Raw genomic sequence first — 17,434 nt, forward strand, 5'->3', positions numbered from 1 at the left:
AAAATTTTAAAAAACCCATTTCCTTGGAGTTCTTGCTATGGTGCAGTGGGATCAGCGGTGTCTTGGGAACACTGGGATGCAGTTTCAATCCCCGGCTTAGCACAGTGGGTTAGGGATCCCATGTTGTGGCAGGTGAGGCTTAGGTTGGATGTGATCCCTGTGGTCGGATCTGATCCCTGTCCTGGGAACTCCATATGCCATGGGTTGGCAAAGAAATAATAAAACAAGTAGCCCTTTCCCTCGATATAAACTCACACAGCCAGGAACATCGTGGGATCAGAACATTCTCACACAAGCAGGCATTGCTGGCATGTTATGTGCATGTCACACTTAAGGCTCTGACTAACGTGGGAGCCTTTCATTCCTCACATCTACGACGACTTTCCACAAAGGGAAGGATGTTAAGAAATATAACCGTCTGTGCACTATATCAAATAATAATCAACCTGAAATATACATTAAGTTCTAAACCTTTAGAAACCAAGCCATAGGAGTTCCCGCTGTGGCTCAGTGGAAACGAATCTGACTAGCATCCCTGAGCACACAGGTTCAATCCCTTGCTCAGTGGGTTAAGGATCCTATGTTGCCATGAGCTGTGGTGTAGATCACAGGTGAGATCTGGATCTGGTGTTGCTGTGGCTGTGGTACGGGCCAATGGCTCCAGCTCCAATTTGACCTCTAGCCTGGGAACCTCCATAGGCTGTGGGAGTGGCCCTAAAAGGACAAAAAAAAAAAAAAAAATGGTAAGGAAGACCATCTAATAATGCCATTAGTTTCAACCCAAGAGGAAGAGTTAGCAGCAGCCCTCAGTTGGATCATCTCTCCTTCCTCCCCATCACCAGCTGAGGGTGCACAAGCAGGGACTGGGGTCAACTGGTATGAAGCCCACCGAGTATAACCCGACTACTCTGGGAAGGAAAACCCCTTCACTGCTAACTCAGAAAACATGGCTGCTTCAGCAGGACCATCATTCACTCGCTGAGATTTGAAGATCTGGCTTCCTACGCTGGTGTGGGTTCAATATCCCTGTGACACCCTCCACAACTGTCTCCTTTTACCTCAAAAATACTGATATAGGAGTTCCCGTTGTGGCTCAGTGGTTAAGGAATCTGACTAGGAACGATGAGGTTGCGGGTTCGATCCCTGGCCTCTCTCGGTGGGTTGGGGATTTGGTGTTGCCGTGAGCTGTGGTGTAGGTCGCAGACGCAGCTTGGATCTGGCGTTGCTGTGGCTGTGGTGTGGGCTGGTGGCTACAACTCCCATTAGACCCTTGGCCTGGGAACCTCCATGTGCCGAGGGTGCAGCCCTAGAAAAGGCAGAAAAAAACAAAACACTGATAAAGATTTCTTTTGCAGCAAACATACCTCCATGCTAGGCAAGAAGTACACATCGAAATGAGGTTATATTTACAAATTTTATTATTTTTTATTCCAAAAATACATATATAAATGAAAACCTGCTCTTCAAATGCAGGGAGGCCTTTGCCTATAATGTAGTATTACATTTACATCCCAAAACATTCTCATGAAAATCAGTATGCCGCTCTTTCACACACAATTTCTTAAATATGTACATATATACACACACACACACACACACAATAGATGTAAGTAGTTAATGACTTTTCTACTTACACATATTCCTCTGGTAGAGAATTAGGAAGTCGGGCAATTCCCCATGCTTTCCAGCCTTGGGAAGGTAAATACCACCTCTCTGAACGTCTTTTTAAAAAGATGAAACATGTGAACCACACAACCTCCTTTAGACATATGTATGTTGTTAGAATAAAGCAAGGACCCTGCCACATAAATGACAGTGTGTTTCTCAGAGAAGAATGGAGATAAAATCAAAATAAAAATGCAAAGTTGAAGAACAGATAAGATGATCAAAACTCTTATGAACATGCTCCAAGGAGAAATCAGAGCTCTCTCACAGATCCATGACCCATTTCAGCCTCTCATGACATGTCATCAGCATCTACCGGCAGTGGCCATGATCTTCCTGTACAGTCATATGCTTAAGCAGGCTCCATAAAGCATCTCTTTAAGTCCAATAGTCAATAGTGAGGTCATGTGGTAAACCGCCCCCCCCCAGATGAAGTGCAAAATCAATTTCCATGACTCAAGAGCTCAACCAGGTCAAAGCTTTGGTATATAGTCTAGAGGCTGTTTTGGTAATAACCAAAGCTTAGTAAGATTCTCTGTTCAGGGGTTTGCCCCCCAAACAAAAACCAACCCAGTCCACACAGCTTAACAACTATATAAATAAAGTAACTGTACAAAGAGAACAAGCCACAGTTCCCCTTTGAGGAAGGGTTTATAGTTTCCTAGACAGCAGTTCTGAAAGCACCAACTAAAGCCACAATGTTTCTACTAAAACGGGATGTGTTGGTGAGACTGTTCGGAAAACAAACGCCCACAGGCATGCGGTTGATGTGCCACAGAAAAGAGTTCAACCAAACAGAAATCAGTTTTCTTAAACTGTAACTAACGTAAGCTGGTCAGCAACAGAGGAAAGACTTAAGGCAATAAGAGGCATCACAGAGCGCACGGCAGTGCCCTTAAGAGTCAATCCCAAAGCCTCTGAAGAAAGAACAGGTCTCTCGGGAGTCTGGGTCGTTTCTTAGTTTGCTAGCTGTCAGACACTTCCTCCTCCTCCTCGTCATCCTCATCTTCTTTCCTGTCTACTTCAGATGTGTCAGAGGACTCATGAAGCAGGACATACTCTCTGCTGCTGAACCCGAATTTAAGGACATCCTTTTCCTTCAGTTCGTAGTATCTCTGAGGCTCAATTCGCTTGTTGTTCAGGAACGTTCCATTGCCTGAGCCGAGGTCAATGATGTAGGGCTTCACCCTGCGGCCAACTGTCCCATCAGCACGGGTATATTCCACAAGCCTAACAGAGATAAAGGAAACCTGTGAGTGAAATCCTGCCTCATATCATCCAACTCTTTGCTAACATAGCTTAGACGATGTAAATAACCTGGCTTGAACAAAGTTCAAGTTCAAATGCTAGGAAATCAAGGAGAAGGTATGGCCATGGATTTGGAAATTGGGAGCGAGTTAAATATGCTTAGTAGAAATGCATTGATAAATGGTCACTAGGTGGGGGAATTCATGGCTGATCAAAACCTCAGAAGAATCTAAGGCCTTGGAGTTCCCGTCGTGGCACACTGGAACCAAATTCGACTAGTATCCATGAGGATGTGGGTTCCATCCCTGGTCTCATTCAGTGGGTCAGGGATCTGGCATTGCCGTGAGCTGTGGTATAGGCTGCAGACGTAGCTCAGATCTCTCGTTGCTGTGCCTGTGGCGTAGGCCAGCAGCTGTAGCTCTGATTCAACGCCTAGCCTGGGAACCTCCATATGCAGCAGGTGCAGCCCTTTGGGGTGAGGAGGGGGGAATCTAAGGCCTCTTGCCATGCTTAAGAAATACATTTTTTTTTTGGTCTTTTTTTTTTTTTGCTTTTCTAGGACCGCTCCTGCGGCATATGGAGGTTCCCAGGCTAGGGGTTGAATCGGAGCTGTAGCCACCGGCCTATGCCAGAGCCACAGCAACGTGGGATCCAAGCCACGTCTGCAACCTACACCACAGCTCATGGCAACGCCGGATCGTTAACCCACTGAGCAAGGCCAGGGATCGAACCTGCAACCTCATGGTTCCTAGTTGGATTCGTTAACCACTGAGCCACAACGGGAACTCCCGAAATACATTTTTTTTTGCATTGTTTAGAAGCCATATAATACTTCTTTCACTTATATTTCACCGTATTTTAGCCTCTGTCCTAATGGGAATAAACCAATGATGAATTTGGACTTTACAGTCAAGAGAACAGATAAAATGATCAAAATTGTTCAAATTAAAATTGATTTGAGCCAAAGCTCTACCACAGTGATCATTTTTTAGGCAGGCCACTCGGCTCTGCTGAGCTATATCTTCTCGTCTGTCCAATGGGATATTAATACTTGTCCTCGCCTCCCCACAGGATTGTTGTGAACATCCAACAATAACAGATGTGCTACGGAACCTGTCAAGATACAGATTCAGCTAACATATGCCAGGCATCCTTAGTTTTACTTCCACTTAATCCTCGTAACAGCCTTGCAAAGTAGGTAGAAACTGAGACTAGTATTAGACACGAGGGGCATAGGCTTCTGCACGTGTATGTGTACACACACCCACACCCACCCCTAATAATCCTAACCAAGACATTTGGCTTCTGATGGCACTTCCATTTCTCTCTGCAGATGGACACTCACCGGTACTGAAAGACGGCGTGCTGCTTTGAACAAGAGGGATGATCGATGGGAATGTCTGCGATGCGGCGATGTCGGCCCAGGAGGTAAGCGCTCTGCCGGTGGATGTACATCACAGGAAGCACCTCATCGTTTTTAAAGGGGTAGAGGCGCCACCGCTTTTTGGGGATACGTGCTTCTGGGGGCTCACTATATTTAATGACCACACCCCGGAAGGTGTTGGTGTCCTCCAGAAGCGCCCCAGAAAGTTCAAAACTTGGCTTTTCTTTAGCAGGCACCTCTTTGTTGTTGCCGCCAGGCCTTGCAATTGAGTCCTGAGATGTGTTACCAGCACTGGTTTCATTCTTCTGGCGGTGCTCCCGGCGCCGGGCGTTATAGAACTCCCGCTCTGCTTCCTGTGCCTGCAGGTTTTGAATGTCTCGATCCCGCCCCTGGGGCTGCCCACCACCAGGCCGCTCGTTCGAGCCTCTCCTTTGGTGGGAATGGCTGCGGTGTCTGTCTCGGTCACTGTTCCTAGCGCGCTTGTGCTCCTGTCCTGAGGGTTCTCGGTGCGGCCGATCCTCCCGGCCTCTCCGGGGATGATCCTCACGTTCCTGATATCCAAAGAGATTCAGGAAATGAAAGGCAGTCCACAGTCTATGAACAAAGCTGCATTTGAAAAATCATTTGTGTAATACGACACTGTAAGTCAACTATACTCCAATAAAATTTTTATTTAAAAAAGTCATCTGTGATTTGGACTTTGGCATTCAGAGCAAAATGTCCCACACAAATAAGGTTATCAGTGGTGGTCACTTGCAAGGCCACCACATTGAATAGGTGCCCTAGGCTGCTGCCCAACTATGGTTCTAACAGTGTGAGCCCGTGTTCAGAGCTTGAAAAACAAGAACACCTATAGGCAAACTTATAGGGAAGTATATATAAAAAATAGAACTAACGGAGCGAGTTAAGTAGTCACATACAAAATAATTACGTGGAGTTCCTGTTGTGGTGCAGTGGAAACAATCCAATTAGTATCTATGAGGATGCGGGTTCGATCCCTGGCCTTGCTCAGTGGGTCAGGGATATGGCGTTTCCGTGTGCTGAGGTGTAGGTCACAAGTGACTCGTATCTGCCATTGCTGTGGCTGTGGTGTAGGCCAGCAGCTGCAGCTCCAATTAGATCCCTAGACTGGGAACTTTCATATGCCGTGGGTGTGGCCCTAAAAAGCCAAAAAAAAAAGGAAAGGAAAAAGGCTAGCTTTCTCTTATGCAAAAATAAAAACACAATAGTAATTTTATTTATTTGTTCACTTGTTTGTTTATTTTTCTTTTCAGGGCTACACTCAGGCACGTGGAGGTTCCCAGGCCAGGGGTCTAATCGGAGCTACAGCTGCCGGCCTACGCCGGGGCCACAGAAACGCCAGATCTGAGCCGCGTCTGTGACCTACACCACAGCTCACAGCAAGGTCGGATCCTTAACCCCCTGAGTGAGGCCAGGGATTGAACCCACAATCTTATGGTTCCTAGTCGGATTCATTTCCTCTGCACCACGATGGGAACTCCCACAATAGTAATTTTAAAAGATCTTATTTGGGAGTTCCCGTCGTGGCGCAGCAGAAATGAATCAAACTAGGAACCATGAGGTGGCGGCTTCGATTCCTGGCCTTGCTCAGCAGGTTAAGGATCCGGCATTGCTGTGAGCTGCGGTGTAGGTCACAGATGAGGCTAAACCTGGAGATGCTGTGGCTGTGGTATATATAGGCTGGCAGCTTTATCCCCAATTAGACTCCTAGCCTGGGAACCTCCATATGCCGTGGGTGTGGCCCTAAAAGGACAAAAGACAAAAAAGTAAAAAAAAATTAAAAAAAAATAAAAGATCTTATTTAAAAGATAGTTATTATTATAACAAAAATTATTCCATACCTAGGAATAAACGTTAGGAATATGCAAGACGTGTAAGAAGAAACTTGTACTACAGTTGGCCCTTGGACAACATGGGGGTTTAGGGGAACTGACCCTTTGAGTGGTTGTAGTCAGCCCTCTGTATGTGTGGTTTCTCTGTATTTGAGAGTCCACATCCACAGAGTCAGCCTAAAGGGGAAATGGAGTACTGTAGTATCTGCTGTTGAAAAAAATCCGCATGTAACTGGACCAGTGCAATTCAAACTCACATTGTTCAAGGGGCAACTGTGTAGGTATCTTTTTTAAAATCTCGAAAAATGGGAGTTCCCTGGTGGCCTAGTGGTTAAAGGATCTGGTACTGTCACTGCTGTGGTGCAGGAACTCTTTTTTTTTTTGTCTTTTTGCCATTTCTTGGGCCGCTCTTGCGGCATATGGAGGTTCCCAGGCTAGGGGTCGAATTGGAGCTATAGCCACCAGCCTACACCAGAGCCACAGCAACGCGGGATCCAAGCCGCGTCTGCAACCTACACCACAGCTCACGGCAACGCCAGATCCTTAACCCACTGAGCAAGGGCAGGGACCGAACCCGCAACCTCATGGCTCCTAGTCGGATTCGTTAACCACTGCAACATGATGGGAACTCCAGTGCAGGAACATGTTGCATGCCACTAGTGTGGCCAAAAAAAAAAAAATCTGAAAAAATGAAGAAACACATCAACGTTTCTTTAAAAAGACTCAGTACTGAAAATCAGCGCAATAGATAATGGGCAACAGAAGGTAACAAGCAATTTTCAGAAGAAATAACTATCTAATGAATACATGGAAGACAGGGTTATCCCCGCACAGGACTGAGACCTGTTTCCCACTGACTCCCCAACCCCAGCCTCAACGCCCTCTCCCTGCCACACCCAGGGGTGAAGCGGAGGCCTACTTTCTCAGAGCAGGACCCAGTTTTCCCAAACTTCACAGCCTCCAAAGACAAGTATAAGAGGGAGGGAGCCTCAGACACCCACCCCTCCTACTCCAAGACATTCACAAGCTTGCCACCACCATCTGCCTTGAGTTCACCAGGACTAATCTCATTATGTCCTTCATCCCTGATTAAATGAGTCACTATAAGAAGTCACAGACTCCAGGTCATCACCCCTACCTCCCCTGGACTGGAATCCCCTTAAGGCTCTATATCTCCAGGATTCTGTCCCCAAACCCCACCCTTCAACTCCTGAAGCCACTGTGCAATGCCCCCTGGAATGGAAAGCTCGGCAAAACCAATCTACATGCTCCACATTTTCCCAGGTAGGTCCCATCTCCTTTTGCCGTAACAGCAACTGGTTCTGCCCTGAGCACACAGCTCCTGAGAGCTGGCTCTCTCAAACGGCTCTTTTGCTCCCTCTGACCCCCTCCCCAACTCCCACCATCTCTGGGCCTGAACATAAGGCAGGCACCACCCACGCTTCTCACTGCCAATTCTAGAACACTCCTCACCCTTTTCTTTCTCCCTAAAAACACTCAGCTCTGAATCGCCACATAAAACCACTGCCACCCGATATTCTCATGGCTGCCGGCATTTACTATCCCTGAATTCCTTCCTCTCACTTCTTGCCAGTGTTACTTCTAGCTCAAGGCATCCTCCCCAGCATGACTCTTGGTGATTTCAGTAACACGGAGGTGCCCCTTCCTACATGCTGGCCTCTCTATTGAGCTTCTCTCTTCTTATTTGTCTCCTCCTTTCACCTCTGCCACTCATCCCCATATTTATACCCGCCTTTTCTTTTCTAGTAACAGCAACCCCTCTACTGTTCCAATTTCAAGCAGTCCGCTTTCTGTCCAATTTTCCAGCTTACATTTTACATTTTACCCAACTCTAATTAATGATCTTTATCCCAGTAAGACATACCCACACCTCTGATCCTCTCACCTCTGCACAGTCCCTCCTTTTTTTTTTTTTTTTTTTTTTAAAGGAACATGGCAAGTCCCCTCCCCAGGCTAGGAGTTGACTAAGCCACATCTGCAACCTACACCACAGCTCACGGCAACACCGGACCCTGAACCCACCAAGCAGGGCCAGCAATCAAACCCTCATCCTCATGGATTCTCGTCAGGTTTGTTACTGCTGAGCCACAGTGGGAACTCCTCCCTCTCTTGATAGCCTCTCTTCCCTTCCTGTCTAACTTAAATTCTATGGTCAAGCAGTAGGATGACCCTTGCAGACACAGTGACATCCCCTCGCCTCCATTCTGTTGCACTGTCCTGGCAGAACCACACCCAGCATTAAACACATCAAAATGGCCAGAGGAAAACACAAACCATAGTGACTGGTCGCACCTTAGCAGCATGATCCCAAGCCTCCTTGATGATGCCCAGTAACCATCCTACATTTCCTCCATCTCTTTAATCTCCCAGATAACTGTTTCAGCCTTCCCTCTCTCCTCAAATCTTTTACATGGTCTTCCCCATCCTTGAGTGACTCAAAAGGGATTTTTTTTCTTTCTTTTCTTTTTAGGGCCACATCTGGGGCATGTGGAAGTTCCTGAGCTAGGGGTCGAATCACAGCTGTAGCTGCTGGCCCATGCTGCAGCCACAGCAATGCAGGATCCGAGCCACATCTGTGACCTAAACCACAGCTCACAGCAACTTCAGATCCTTAACCCACCGAGCGAGGCCAGGGATGGAAGCCACATCCTCATGGACACTAGCCGGGTTCTTAATCTGCTGAGCCACAAGGGGAACACCTCGAAAGGGATTTTCTACATCTATCCACCTACCAGTATCAAACCATATACTCTGTCTTCCCTTCCTGTGACTAAAAGTAAACTACTTTGCTTCTATCCAAATTAATTCCTACACCTGGGAGCTTCCTTCTCAGCAAGAATACTCCTCCAGCAATGCTTGCCTCTCTTGCACACAATCTACTTTCCCATTCTGCACTGGGTCATACCTATCAGCACAGGCCCCAGCTCTTCTCTGGAGTCCACGTCCCATGTCAGCTTCCACTCTTATTTCTTCACTCCTTTCAGTAAAACTCCTAAAGCATTTTGTTTTAATTGGTCTACAATTCTTCTTCCACCTTTCCCCCCCGCCAGGCCAGGGATCAAGCCTGGGCCACTGAAGTGACAACACCAGACTCTTAACCTGCTGCGCCACAAGAGAATTCCTTCCATCTTTTTTTTTTGCTTTTTAGGGCTGCACCCGCAGCACATGGAAGTTTCCAGGCTAGAGGTCCAATGAGAGCTGCAGTTGCCAGCCTACATCACAGCCACAGCAATACCAGATCTGAGCCAAATCTGTGACCTATACTGTAGCTCACTGCAACGCCAGATCCTTAACCCTCTGAGTGAGGTCAGGGATTGAACCTGTGTCCTCATGGAGACTAGTTGGGTTTGTTCCCACCAAGCCACAAAGGGAACTCCCCATCTTCTTTTGAACCCTCCATTTAGGCTCCACCCTTACTACTCCACTAAAATTGCTAGTCAAGGCCACTGGTGACCTCAATGTTGCTAAATCCAACGGGCAATTCTCAGTCCCAAAAGTTTTTCAAAAAGTGAAATTTTTTCAAATTTCAAATGTGTATTTTCAAAAAGTGTATACCAGGCAAAATTATTAGATACTACGGAAAGAATATGACAAATCACGTAATCAGGTAATACAAAATAACTAAGATTTCAACATATATTCTCAATTACTGATAAATCAAGTAGGATAATATATAAATAGTTATTATTATTTTTTTTTACATAAAATCTTTGCAGGAGTTCCCATTATAGGTAGCAGAAACGAATCCGACTAGTATCCTTGAGGATGCGGCTGTGATCCTGCCTGGGCTTGCTCAGTGGGTTGGGAATCCCACTTTGCCATGAGCTGTGGTATAGGCTGCAGATGTGGCGGCTTGGATCCCAAGTTGCTATGGTTGTGGCGTAGGCTGGCAGCTGCAGCTCCAATTCAATGTCTAGCCTGGGAACTTCCATATGCCCCTGGTGTGACCCTAAAAGGCAAAAAACAAACAAACAAAAACAAAAAATACTTTGCATAGAATATACAGAGAGACACACATCAAAACATAAAGGAAAAGAAAAGAACATAAGTATGATAGAGCTCTGAAGTATAAATATCAAACTATTAAAATGGCTACCTCTGGGGAGTGAGGTGATTTTTTTTTGGTTGGGGAGAGGGGTGTGGTTTCTGGGGCTAATGAGAGGAGTAACCATACTCTCACTTTTTATTTTACATACTTTTGTGTTATCACGATGAATATGCAATCGATAAAAGTAGCTTTTTTTTCCCGTCTTCTTAGGGCCACATCCACGGCATACGGAAGTTCCCAGGCTAGGGGTTGAATTGGAGCTGTAGCCGCCAGCCTACGCCACCGCCACAGCAACTGAGTGAGGCCAGGGATCCAACTCGCATTCTCATGGCTACTAGTCGGGTTTGTTACCACTGAGCCACCACGGGAACTCCCAATAAATTTAATTTTTAATGGTGGCTGAGTGGTACAGAAGAGAATACCTGTAAGTACAAGTCATGCTTAGGTCAGAGGCTATGTGTACCCCCCACAATCCAGGTGAAAGTCACTGAATTTCAACTGCCTGTCCAACCCTCAAGCCCTTTGGCTTGAGAGGCATTTCCAAGTTTCTACCTGATTAATACCACAAAATCAGCTTCTTAAGAGATAATCTGAGGTCAGAAGAGAAGTTAGCATAGATAAGCAAACTAAGATACTTCAAAATAATAATAATCAAAACAGTTCCATACTCTAAGCCCCAGGATTGAAAAACAATCCAGGGAGCAAAATGGTGATTACCAGGAGGTGGGTGGGTGAGAGGATAAGACTGATGATATTTAAGGGTACAAACTTGTGGAGTTCCCGCTGTGGCACATTGGGCTGAGGATCCAGCGTTGTCTCTGTGTTGGTGCAGTTTTGATTCCTGACCCAGTGCAGTGGGTTAAGGATCTGGCACTGCCACAGCTGCAGCTTGGATTTGATACCTGGCCCAGGAATTTCCATAAGCCTCAGGTGCAGCCAAAAAAAAAAAAAAAAAAAAAAAATTAAAAAGGTACAAACTTGCAAACCACAGAGATAAAATGCACAGTGTGTGTAATGCAATAACACTATATGATAGTGATGACACATGATAAATACTGCTTCAGTGGCAGTATATAAATGCATCAGGAGTTCCCATCGTGGCGCAGTGGTTAATGAGTCCGACTAGGAACCATGAGGTTGCGGGTTCGGTCCCTGCCCTTGCTCAGTGGGTTAACGATCCAGCGTTGCTGTGAGCTGTGGTGTAGGTTGCAGACCCGGCTCAGATCCTGTGTTGCTGTGGCTCTGGCGTAGGCCCTCGGCTACAGCTCTGATTAGACCCCTAGCCTGGGAACCTCCATATGCCGCACGAGCGGCCCAAGAAATAGCAAAAAGACGGAAAGAAAAAAAAAAAAAAAGCATTATAGTAACACACTGTACACCTTAGATCCACAAAATGTAGCATGTCAAATCCATTAAATCAAAGAAGTGACAAGTTGTACACACACACACCACCCTCTAACAAGTGGTTTGAGAGGTTCAATGTGGATACTCTGGTTCCAGAGGCTGAATTCTGAAATAGCCAAGGCCATGCCTGACCAACTCACAGAGCTGACTATTAGGACCATCTGGCTTTGAATCTTTGTCTTTTTTTTTTTTTGGTCTTTTTAGGGCCACACCCATGGCGTATGGAGGTTCCCAGGCTAGGGGTCTAATCAGAGTTCCAGCCACCGGCCTACACCACAGCTCATAGCAACGCTGGATCCTTAACCCACTGAGCGAGGCCAGGGATCAAACCTGTGTCCTCGTGGATGCTAGTCAGATTCCTTAACCGCTGAGCCACGATGGGAACTCCCTGGCTTTGAATCTTTAAGGTAGTAGAAAGTTGGCCCACAGTCTCTCAAATTCATAGGAAAATCCATTTTCTAAATGCCAGTGTCTCTATTTGCACTTTGTAATTTAGAGTTACTATTACTTTTTGGCTGCATCTTAGGGATATACAAATTCCCAGGGCCAGGAACCAGCACCAAAGCAGTGACCTGAGTCGCAGCAGTGACAACACTGGATCTTTTAACCACAGAGGAACTCCCACAGAGTTTCTTTAAAAAGAAGACTGAGGGGAGTTCCTGTCGTGGCGCAGTGGTTAAAGAATCCGACTAGGAACCATGAGGTTGAGGGTTCGATCCCTGCCCTTGCTCAGCTTGCTCAGTGGGTTAACGATCTGGCGATGCCGTGAGCTGTGGTGTAGGTTGCAGACACGGCTCGGATCCCACGTTGCTGTGGCTCTGGTGTAGGCTGGCAGCTACAGCTCCTATTGGACCCCTAGCCTGGGAACCTTCATATGCCGCAGGAGCAGCCCAAGAAATGGCAAAAAGACAAAAAAAAAAAAAAAAAGAAGAAGACTGAATGTTTCCCCCTCAGGACTGAGAGTAAGGCAAGACTGTCTGCTCTTACTACTCTTATTCCATATAGTGCTGGAAGTCCTACATCAACAAGAAAAGAATTAAATGTATATAGACTGTAGAGAAAAAAACTCCTCCCAATTTGGAGGTTTGAATTATGTAGCAAATCCTGAGTAAACTCTAAAATAAAGGAGTTCCTGTCATGGCTCAGTGGTTAACAAATCCGACTAGGAACCATGGGGTTACGGGTTGGATCCCTGGTCTCGATCAGTGGGTTAAGGATCTGGCACTGCTGCGAGCTGTGGTGTTAAGTTGCAGACGCAGCTCAGATCTGTTGCTGTGACTGCAGTGTAGGCCGGCAGCTGTAGCTCCAATAAGACGCCTAGCCTGGGAACCTCCATGTGCTGTGGGTGTGGCCCTAAAAACCAAAAAATAAAAAAATTTAAAAAATAAAATAAAAAGCCAATTCTCCCCCAAATACAATTTTAACATAATTCCAATCAAAATCCCAGCACAATCTTCTTATAGATACGAACAAGACTATTCCATTTCATATGGAAATACAAAGGAACTAGAATCACTAAAACAATTTTTAAAAAGAAGAAAGTGAAAGAATCAGTCTATCCAATTTGAGAACATATTATATAGCTACACTAATCAAAACTGCAGTATTGGCAGAATGACAGATCAATGGAAGAGAGAACCCAGAAATATAGGCACACACATGCCCAATAGATTTTTGACAAAAGAAGCAAAAGCAATTAAAGGAATTAAATTCCAACAAATGGTGTTGAAGCAAGTGGACATTCATGGGCCAAAATATGAAATCTGATCTAAGGCTCTCACCTTATATTAAAACAAACTCAAAATAGATCACAGACCTAAATCACAAACATGAAGAAAAAAAACATTCTTTTGGGATTGAGGGCCAGGGAAAAATTTCTTAGACACCAAAAGCATAATCTATAAAAGGAAAATGGATAAGCTGGACTCCACCTAAGCTGAAAACTTTCACTCAGAGAAAAACCCTATTAAGAGAATGAAAAGACAAGACACAGACAGGAAGAAAACACTGGCAAACCATTCACCCCAAAAGACCTAGTATTGAAGAATATAAAAAGAATTCTTAAAACTCAAGAGTTTAAAAAAACAAACAAAACAAATAATCCAACTAGAAAACAGGCAGAAGACATGAAGAGACATTTCACATGAGAGGAAATATAGATGGCAAATAAGGACATGAAAAGCTCGTCAACAGCATCAGCCTCAGGGAAATGCAAACTAAAAATCACAGTAGCACTTTCATACCTATCAGAATGGCTAAGGAAAAAAAACGTGTGCCAATACCATATGTCGGTGAGGATGCAGAGAAATTGGATCACTCACACATTATAGGTGGAAATGTAAAATGGTGTAGCCATTGTTACGTTGTGCTCGCTCCAAATTTATATGTTCAAGTCCCAATCCCCCCATCTAAGAATGTAACCAAATTTTGTGGAGGTGAGATTTAAAAAAAAAAAAAAAAAACTGGTTGAGTTGAAAGGAGCTGACACCCTAATCCAACATGGCTGATGTGGTTAAAAGGAAGAGACATGAGCCAGGGACATGAGCCACTGAGGAAAGGCTATGCAAGAACACAGCTGGGACAGTGACTAGCTGCAAGCCAAGGAGAGAGGCCTCAGGAGAAACCAAACAGCTGAAACTTTGGTCTGTGACTTCTAGCCTCTAAAACTGTCGGAAAAATACAGTTTCTGTTGTTTAAGGCAGCCAGTCTGTGGTATTTTGTTATGGAAGACCTAGCAAATTAACACAGCAGTCTGGAAAACAGTGTGGCAATTTCTTAAAAAAATTAAACATGGAACTATCATACCATACAGCAACTGCACCCCCAGGCATTCATCCCAGAGAAATAAAAACTCATGTTCACACAAAAACCTGTACACAAATGTTTACACAGCAGCCTTATGTCTAAGAGCCAAAAACTGCGAACAACCCAGATGTTCCTTAATGGGAAAATGGTTAAACCCATACCAGTGAATATCATTCGACAATAAAAAGAATGAACTACAGAGATGCAATAATCTAAATGCATCTGCAAAGAATTTTGCAGAATGGAAAAAAGCCAATCCCAGAAGGCTGCATACTGTATGATTCCATTTACATAATATTTGTGAAGTGACAAAATTACAAAATGGAGACGAGATGAGAAGCTGCCAGGAATTGAGGGCTAAGGGTGCGAAGGAAATGAATATGACTACAAAAGGACTATATGAGGGATCTTGTGGTGATGGAAAGGTTTTGCATGTTAACTGTATTGATGTCAATATTTTGGTTGTGAATAGATAATCAACAAGGACCTACTGTACACCAGAGGGAACTATCATTAAACTATACTTTAATTAAAAACGAAAACCACTTTTCCCTTAAAATTTTTTCTGGTTGGGATAGAGTTCTATAATTATGTAAAATGCTTCCAATGGGAGAAACAACCACTTCCGTATTATTTTCTTACAACTGCAGGTGAATCAACAGTTATCTCAAAATAAAAGGTTTAGTTTAACGAAGTAAATAGGAAGACAAAAAAACCCCAAAAAGCCAGTTTCTAGAAAAGCCCACCACAGGCAGAGGTGAACACACACACAACACTCCAGCTCTGATGGAGCCGGTATGAAAACATCTCAATCCCCTTACCTGCTTCACTTTGACTGTTGAGTGGTGAGGACTTCGGCTTCTCCTACTCCGGGGAGACTTGCTTCTTCTCCCCGAGGACTTATTTTTCTTTTTCGGTGGGGACCTGTTCAGAGAATGGTACACATAAATTTCATCTCAATTTTCATTCGCTCATACAAATTAGCTTCAAGTATCAGGCCTATCTACTAACACAAACATCACATTTGTGAAGGCTTCTGTTGATCACACTAAAGGAGTCAGGAGCTTCACTTTTCCAGCCCTGAATGTCTCCCACATATGTAGCTGCCTATTGAAACTTCTCACTTCGATAAGAGAAGGCTAAATTCCCACCTCTCAACTTTCCTATCTTTGCCATCAGGGTAACTGATACCACTAGCCATCCGTTCCTCAGGCCAAAAACCTAGAAGTCATCCTAGATTCTTTTTTTTTTTCCCCCCTTACCACCAAGAGCCCCCATGCTCCTCCCCAACACGCTCACAATCAATCAGCAAGTTCTCTGGCTCCAGGCTCTACCTCTTCTCTCTCCCACCGCATTCCTACCCACCTCACTATACCGGATCCCCTCCCCTCCTCCTTTTCTAGAGGGAACACAATTAATTCCACTTCAGGATCTTTGCACTGCTTGTTTTCTCTGATTAGATCTTTACAAGCCTGGATTGTTTTTATCAATCAGGTTTCAGGTCAAATGGCAGACTTTTCACAGAGAACCACTTCTCTCCACTCTCTGTGACATTACTGTCTTAACCTATCCCTAGTACTTGTTACTAACAAATTATTTTCTTTATTTCCTTGTTATTCTGTCTCAGAGCTAGAGCATCTCAGTTTCACCAGGGTAGAGATCATCTATCATGTTCATTCTTTCCACCCCAATACCCAGGACGGCCTGCCTGCCCCATATTTTCTTTTCTTTTCTTTTTCTTTCTTTCTTTCTTTTTTTTTTTTTTTTGGTCTTTTTAGGGCCACACCCTTAGCATATGGAAGTTCCCAGGCTAGGGGTCAAATCAGAGCCACAGCTGCTGGCCTACGCCACAGCCATAGCAACACAGGATCAGAGCCGCATCTTCGACCTACAATGCAGCTTATGGCAACGCTGGATCCTGAACCCACTGATCGAGGCCAGGGATGAATTCTACGTCCTCATGGTCCTCAAGAATACTAGTCCAGTTCGTTACTGCTGAGGTACGATGGGAACTCCCATTATTTTCTTTATTTCAGTTTTATCTGCGTATAAATTTACAGTTTGATTCAAATTCCACATATACATTTATATTTTTAAAAATTTTACATAGCTATTTTCCACATTATTTTATAACCTATTTTATAACCTAGGAAGTCTTTAGCACATAATAAGTACTCGATAAAACTATGTCGAATGAATGAATAAATTGTTCACAAAAGACAATTTCCCCCCAGAATATCAGACAGATCACCTAGGCCCAGGATATGTAAACTTCTTGGGGCAGATAACTGAAAAAATAACCCCATTTGGAGGCAGGTGGGAAAAATCTTTCATTTCAACTTAAACTATCATTGTCATCAGCTGGACCATACTCGGAGAAATGCTGAGCACACAGAGATGAAGGAGCAAGAACTTGCCCATCAGGCATTAGGCGTTTAACGCCCAGGTATAACGCAAGTAACAGGTATCAGAGTAAACGTTAACACACTCACAACCGGTCACTTCTATCGCCTTAGGATTAATCCAAGCTGCCGCGCTCAGCATTCAAGGTGTACTCCTGGTGCCAGCCCTGTCCCCCTTTCTCAAAAAGCCCTACCTCAGGTCTACCCCAGGCTGCTTCCCACTTACCGGCTACCTCCTCGAGCTCGGTTCCCGCGGTGACCGGGGCGGCCTGACTCGCCGGCCAGCGGGGAAGGGCTACCGCCGGAGGAGTCCGGACGGCGATGGACGGGAGGCGCGGATTCTGGGCTGAGGCGCTCCTGCTTCACCACCACCGTCGCCGCCGCCACCATGTCACCGTCCCGGTGCCTTCGCCGACTTCCCCGCTCCCGCTCGCTCTTCACCTCCTTCATGCTGTGAAACGGCTGAACCAAGGAAAAACAGGACCGTCGCGCTCCTCTCCGTGAAGGAAATGACGGACTTGAGTCTTGGACTTCCGCTTCCGGGTGCGCGCTCTCCCAGAAACCCTCGCGGCGGATAACGCGATCAGAATTCCGAGTGGGCGGG

The 17,434-nt window shown here is 45.2% G+C and overlaps 1 protein-coding gene across 1 annotated transcript; it reads right to left on the bottom strand.

Moving 5' to 3' along the window:
* Positions 1 to 1,416: 1,416 nt before the first annotated feature.
* Positions 1,417 to 17,376, bottom strand: SNIP1 (Smad nuclear interacting protein 1). Its single transcript, XM_047793393.1, has 4 exons — positions 17,057 to 17,376; positions 15,250 to 15,352; positions 4,259 to 4,848; positions 1,417 to 2,895 (listed from the first exon to the last, which is right to left on the bottom strand). The coding sequence occupies exons 1-4, from the start codon at positions 17,278 to 17,280 to the stop codon at positions 2,631 to 2,633; spliced, it is 1,182 nt and encodes a 393-aa protein (XP_047649349.1). The 5' UTR covers positions 17,281 to 17,376; the 3' UTR covers positions 1,417 to 2,630.
* Between the last annotated feature and the right edge of the window lie 58 nt (positions 17,377 to 17,434).

This window comes from Phacochoerus africanus, chromosome 8 (genome assembly GCF_016906955.1).
Source record: "Phacochoerus africanus isolate WHEZ1 chromosome 8, ROS_Pafr_v1, whole genome shotgun sequence".
In the NCBI taxonomy this organism is placed as follows: Eukaryota; Metazoa; Chordata; class Mammalia; order Artiodactyla; family Suidae; genus Phacochoerus; species Phacochoerus africanus.